The following is a 6,966-nucleotide window of genomic DNA, read 5'->3' on the forward strand; positions in this document are numbered from 1 at the left end:
TTTTGTGATCAAGTGTTGGTATGATCATAACTTTGTCTATTGAAAATTGTTGTTACAATGCTTATGTTTAGTCGAGCACTAACTTGTCATATGTGCCCTTGGAAATAAAAAAGGAGGTCTTCTTCCACTTTGATTGTTGGTCATGGTTGTGCAAAGTTGTTGTATGGGTAATAGACTACTATGGGTCGTACAACGTGGTTAGTGTGAGAACCACAAGGCCATTTGACTATGACAAAATGGTATTTGACCACAATGGATTGTATGGATAATCGACTACTCTCGGGTGTGTAATGTGCTTAGTGTGAGGACCATAAGGCCAAACATGCATGCCAAGATGGTCGTTGGGGCTTGAGCATTAGGAATACATGATCTTGTTGTTTCGGAGTCCTGCCTCTTGGGTAGTAGTGGTAGGCTATCAAGGTGGTCGCTGACTGTTGCTAAGCATTAACAAGCGCATCAACTTCTCAATTGATCTGAACAAAAGAGGGCCTAATCACCCACTCGAGACTGATCTTCCTTCACTTATCTTACGAGTTTAATCGTGTGCTAATTATCAATCCACAATTAAAGATTGAAGTTCTAATGGATAGGCAAGGTGATAAAACAAGAGAAGTGCTCACATATTTTATATTACATAAAACAAGTAACAAACAATGATAATGCCTCTCTCTTCCTCTTTGATTATGAGATATTGTCATATTGTACTATTCATTGTCTCCTACATTTGGGCAATTATCGTTGCTTTTACAGGAGAGTGTGATGGGGTGTGATCTTGTTTCCATCACTTACCTTCTTTGATAGTACTTTAATGAAGTTTGTTTAACACTTTAACTACTCAATATATTCTAGCTTATTATCTTGTTTCCATCACTTGCCTTCTTTGACCGTACTTCAATGAAGTTTGTTCAACCCTTTAGCTACTCAATATCTTCTAGCTTATTTTCTACTTTATGAGATCAAATATGACATTTGTCCTATTGTGTTGTGTGTATACATACATATATACATACATAGGTCAAGGATGACATTATCCCCATTTATGTGTTGTGACACGAGCAATGAAACTAGGCCAATGTCAGTTGTCCAATGGGATGATGTAACATGAGTAGGAAATCAACCACCAAGAATGATATATATTATTAATGAAGACGGATTATAATGCTTGGTGGCTGATTTCCTACTCATGTTACAACTTTGTGTTAGGCAACTAACATTGGCCCAATGTCTCATTGTTTGCTTCACAATACATAATGAGAATAACATCACCATTTGCCTCTATATAATGAGAGAACACTTCATGGTGTAGATCCCTGTCAGTAATCACTTTGTGATTCTTCATGTTGCTAAGATGACCAAATGATGAAGCCCCCCATGTATGAGTTTGGACTCTATGTTCATACTCTGGCTAATTTTCTAGTTATTTTCTTGTCATTTCTTACTAGATCACGCAAGAAAATGGGATTTTGAGAAGAGTGGTCCACCAGGACCCAAAACCTTGTCGTGTTGGCACGAGCAAATGTTGCCAACATGCATTCGGAAAGGCACCCCATCAAGGATATGTTGTCGGCCATTCTCTGAAGGAACGTTTTATGATTTCCCCCACGATTCGTGTGGCCACAGAGATGGATTGAGAGAGGGACCGAAAGAGGGCCCAAAAGACAGTCAGACACATAGTCGAGAGAGAAGGAAAGGAGCAATTGGAACTTAGAAGGAAGAGAGTATGTATTACATACAATAAGAGACGATTTTGTGCTCATTCATAAACACCAGGTAGCAAATGTTTTTGTGTTATAGAAGAAAAAGCAAAAGAAGAAGCAGCAGAAACAGCAGAGGAGAGACAAAATCTCTCCCACATGAAAGAAATCAAAAGAAGAAGAAGAAGCAGACCAGGCAGAAGGCTTAGCTCTAGCTTCTTTCTCTATTTGTTCGACACTCTTTAGGGTGTTCTGACCAGAGTGTCCCAAAAATCAGGGTTTCTGCCTAGAATCGGAAACTAGGGTTTCTAAAACAGAGAATGCGGAGCCTCGTGAATTTAGGTTTTCTGCACTGCGAATTATTGCAAAATTTGGGGTTTTGAGCTGAGAATTGCAAATTTGGGGTTTTGAGTATAGAATCGGAAATTAGTGTTTTTAAAGCAGTGACTTGAAAATTTTAGGAGTTGTGAGCAGAGAATCTTTTGTGACAGAAAAGAACGAATAATGAAATTTTCGCATCTGTTGCTGTGTTAATTTGGGAGGTGATGTCTGCTCTCGATCCTTTCTTTGGAACTTCTCTGGCAGGAAACCTTGACAGTAAGTTTTTTCCTTATAAAAATTCTGTATTTTACAGAGGGAGAGGGAGATTGTGCGGATGAGTTTTATCATTGTCCTCAAAATGAGACCGCATCACAATTCTGTTGATACGGTTATTTTAAAGGCCTGCGCTTTCATTCTATTTTTTACAGATATAGATAGATTTTTTTAAGGTGCGTGTGGGCCCATAGCAAGGGTTGAACATTGATCTTCTTAATTTTATGATTTTGATGCTACGATTTAGACCACTATGCCATCAGCCAGAGAGAGAGAGAGAGAGATTGTTCTTCTCCAGAATCCAGAAACGTTCCTATTCAGCTTGAAGAAGATGAATCTCACATGATAAAATTCTCTTCTGATATATCAACGAGACAGATCTCTGCCACTTGTGTGTTTGCGATTGATAATCTATTCTAAAAAAGGGAGCATAGGTAATTCCAATAGAATGGAGGTTTCCATTATTGATTGGTAGATATTCCTGGAGATTTCGACATCGAGGGAAACCGTGCCCTTATATCGACATATGCAACACAATCCTCCTCAATCTTATCAGATCTGACATGCTTTGCGTAACAGCCCCATTTGGCTAGGCGTTGCCATATTTTGCTCCCAATGACTAGGTTGTTGCTGCATGTGCCAATGATTGTGGTTTCCCATCTTTCTGGGATGATATCAGAGTGATAAGTTGGCGTTCACCATGGTTGGGCTTTATTAGAAATTGGTAGAGTTGTAGGTTGTTACTCTTTTCCCTTTTTTCACAGGGAATTTAGGTTGCTCACGAAGGAGCTCAGTGTCTATAATACGCATATTTATTGCAGTTATCTGAAGCAGATTGCGCACATAAGCATCCCATTTCTCAAACCATTTATGGATGTTTTGTGCCAATCTGAATGAGAGTATTTACAATGGTTGGTTGTAGAATGGTAATTGATATGCTGCATTTCTGTCACCTTATTCATGTAGTGTATGCAATCATGATGCACTAGATTTAGGTTGCTCTGATCCCCATCTCTAAGAGCATCACCGTGTGTGAGCTGGTTGTTTTGATCTGCAGCTATCCTTGTAAAAAGTTCTTCTGCACTCTCTCAAAGTCACTCTGTTTAGCTTTGCATATGCTCCCTTCCCAATGTTTCCCATACCGCAATGCAGGAGTTGGATTACTAGGGCATGAAAATTTTGTTGGAAATGGGAATTTTGTGGCTTATTTTGTATGCATCCCTATTTCACGGTGTTTGAACCTCAATATCTGAACTTCTCATTAGAGTTTCAACTGTCCATCCCATTGATACTATATCTTTCAGGATGACCTCATTCAAAATATATATCAGTCCAAATTTGCACTGACAAATTTGAGAGCCTTCACTCGTGTTACATATCCTGACTTAACACCCTGAATTCAACCCAAACCAATGTCCAGACATTGAAGCAAACTGTCAGAATCAGATTCCCAAGTCTTGATGAAATCAGAAAACCAGGGAAAAATGAAAATCTCACCTAGCACTGGTTGGCTGACATATAGTTGTCAATGGTTTGAAGGAGTCATGCACCTGCACCTGACAATTAGATAGGTGGAAAACCAGGGGAAAATGAAAACCTCATCTAGCACTGGCTGGCTGAAATATAATGGGTAATGATTGGAGTAAAAATGATATTTGGAAATCAGAAAACCAGGAAAAATGAAAACCTCACTTAGCACTGGCTGGCTGGAAAATAATGGTTAATGGTTGGAGGGAGACAGCACCTCGGAATATGTGGACACTGTTTTAACGGTTTTCTTTCATAGTGCTGTTGAGAAAAGAAGGGATTATATTCTAGATAAGTTCATTTTCATATTTCTAAGGATATCTACGGAAGCTTTGGCTATCCGCCCCATGGATATGAATGAAACATTGTATACAAGACATTGAAGTGAGTGATGAGTAGTGTGAAGTAATGAGCCATTGACTCAACAAAGCCTCCATTGCAACGAAGGAACCAAATTTTCCTCTATTTATCTTGAAGAAAGTATTGTTGCTGGGTATACAAGAGATGATGGGATATTGAAAGACCTTGGAACAAGCTGCACTTATGGGTATCCTCCTCACAAGCCAACCATTAAACTATCCCCCAGTGACATTTCCAGGATTTAGTTTTAGCATTGAGAAGAAAATATAAGCATGATTTCAGATTGAACGAGACTCGGGGGATTATGCTAGCCCCAAAGTGCACCTACAACAGTAGGGTCATGATCTATACACTGAGTCCATGTGCCAACGAGAAGTATGACCATCCACATGAAGGAATTAATCATCTTAGACAATAATTATAATTATTATGTTAAATAATGGGTTAGGAAACTGCAATTGCACAATCCATTTTGGAATACTAGATTAATGTCTGTACAGAGTATTGGACAAAGGTGTCTAGTTCTTGTTGCCTCTCTCCCTCTGCAAGTAACGATTTTTACTGGAAAAATAAAAGAGACTTACGTTAGTAGAGGTTTTTACATGTTCAGCATTTTGTGTGATTCGTGAAAGCTATGATGACATGTTGGGTAGATGACTGGAGTGTCATACTAAAGAGAACATCCAAAAGGTTGAGCTCATATGTGTATGCCTTATTCACACATCCCAATACGATCATTAGTGTTTACCAACCATAATTTTTATGCTTTCTTGCTTTTAAGTTTTAGATTCTTCAGATGAATATGCAAAAAATATGTTAAATCTTCTCATTCATTATGCCTTTTACAGAAAAGCTTCTTGTAATTTTACGGGATGGACGGAAATTGATTGGCATTCTTCGATCATTTGACCAATTTGGTATTACCAGTTCTATTCTTACTCCAGTGATTGTATCTGTAGTAATTTCTGAGGTGTTTACTGGCAATTTTTCTGTTTTTCCTTTTTCCAGCAAATGTGGTCCTTGAAGGTGCCCTTGAGAGAATAATAGTAGGAGACTTATTCTGTGATCTGCCTTTGGGACTTTATATTATCCGCGGGGAGAATGTAGTGCTTATTGGTGAACTGGTATGCCTGTCCTTCATCTATTCTTATTGATTATTTTGGGGTCAAATTGTCACGAGTTCCACGGTCTTTGAGGCAATTTCATACATTTTATATTAGAAAAAATTAACATTTAAACATTCTATTTGGAATTTCAGAAGGTATTTTCCGAAATTACCCACATAGACTCGGTCAAAGTTGAGGCTCGGGATCACCTGGAAATTAACATTAAGCACATAATTATACTTGCTTATTTTCTGAAATTACCCACATAGCCTTGGTCAAAGTGGAGGCTCGTAATCACCTGGAAATTAACATTAAGCACATAATTAGACATGCTTATTTTCTGAAATTACCCACATTGGCTTGGTCAAAGCTCAGGCTCTTAATCACCTGGAAATTAACATTAAGCACATAATTATTGATGTGAGGTCTTTTTCCAATATTTAATAGATTAGTTTTGCTACTATGTCACATGCCTCTCAATCTATATCTCTTATTCAACAAGTCAAGAGACAGTGATGTCTTGCTTGATATGTTTATGTATGTTGATTACAAGCATGCTCCTCTATTAAGGATTCTGATCGTTGTGACCATCTCACTCTTTGAGTCTCATCCCATTCTATGAACATATAACGCCATTCTATGAACATGGAATCAAAGAGATTAGTAATTAATCGTAATGCAATTATCTATGAGCCTGTCATTCATATCACACATAAAACAAGCACCAAAAACCTTAAATTGCCCAAGTGGTCAAAACATCATGAAAACCCTATTGGAGTATCTCTCACATGTATCATAAAATAACATGAATTATGTGCAATAAGTTTCCATGATACAAATTACAAGATTTAATCATTAATCATTTTTTAAGCAGAAAGTTAACATGTCCTCATTAGTCAAGTTACTAGCAAAATTAGCAAATTAGGTCTCTAATTAGAAAGTGAGCATCTCCTATTTGAGATTATTAGAAACATAATTTGACATCTATGTGGTTAAGAGCCTTGAATTTAACTGAGTGTACGTGGGAAATTTTCGGAAATTCTTAGAATCATACCTTTTGAAATTCTGATACATATAAGGCTATTTAGGTAAATTTCCCTTGTATTTGTCAAAATTCACACTTTTTGCTCAAATGATTTTGAAAACATGAGACCCAAATGTCTAAGCTATGTGCTATACTGCAGAAGCAAGATCTGATTTGATCATCAACTAAACAATATCAATTAATCAAACTGGGCAATAATTAATTATGCTCTATTTAAAAAATATGTGCCAGTTATTAATCCAGAATTGATCAAGAAACATACCATAGATTAATGAGATGCCACAAAACACGCTGATGAAATATTGTGCATAATCGATGCCAAATAACTTATCGCACCAAGTGCTGGCCATATATACTTAAGGGTGGCATGTTGAAAAAATTTGCATGATTTATTTCGTATGTGAAGTTTCCAGCTATGGCCCTTCTTAACTGTACTTGTTTTGGCAGGATGCAATTAAAGATGACTTACCACCTCACATGCAGAGGGTCAGCCCAAGAGAAATACAGCAGGTTTGTTTAGGAATGAATCTTGCTTATAAAATAAAACCAAATTAAACTTACCCCTGTGATGATGAATTTGTATATCATTGCATTTTGAGATACCAAGTTTAACAAAATGCTTAAGAACATTTGTTAAATT

At 37.3% G+C, this 6,966-nt stretch overlaps 1 protein-coding gene across 2 annotated transcripts; it reads left to right on the plus strand.

Moving 5' to 3' along the window:
• The first annotated feature begins 1,764 nt into the window (after positions 1 to 1,764).
• Positions 1,765 to 6,900, plus strand: LOC147848696 (sm-like protein LSM1A). Of its 2 annotated transcripts, none has more exons than XM_087338219.1 (4): positions 1,765 to 2,291; positions 5,024 to 5,092; positions 5,184 to 5,299; positions 6,733 to 6,861. In XM_087338219.1, exons 1-4 carry the CDS (start codon positions 2,240 to 2,242, stop codon positions 6,844 to 6,846), a joined length of 351 nt encoding a protein of 116 aa, XP_087194345.1. In that variant the 5' UTR covers positions 1,765 to 2,239; the 3' UTR covers positions 6,847 to 6,861. The 2 variants fall into 2 exon arrangements, with proteins under 2 accessions (XP_087194345.1, XP_087194346.1); XM_087338220.1 differs by having other exon boundaries at positions 1,767 to 2,291; positions 6,774 to 6,900.
• Positions 6,901 to 6,966: the final 66 nt, after the last annotated feature.

This window comes from Azolla caroliniana, unplaced genomic scaffold (genome assembly GCF_043228905.1).
Source record: "Azolla caroliniana isolate FFs.n. ecotype wild unplaced genomic scaffold, voAzoCaro1.0.p SCAF_256, whole genome shotgun sequence".
Lineage (NCBI taxonomy): Eukaryota > Viridiplantae > Streptophyta > Polypodiopsida > Salviniales > Salviniaceae > Azolla > Azolla caroliniana.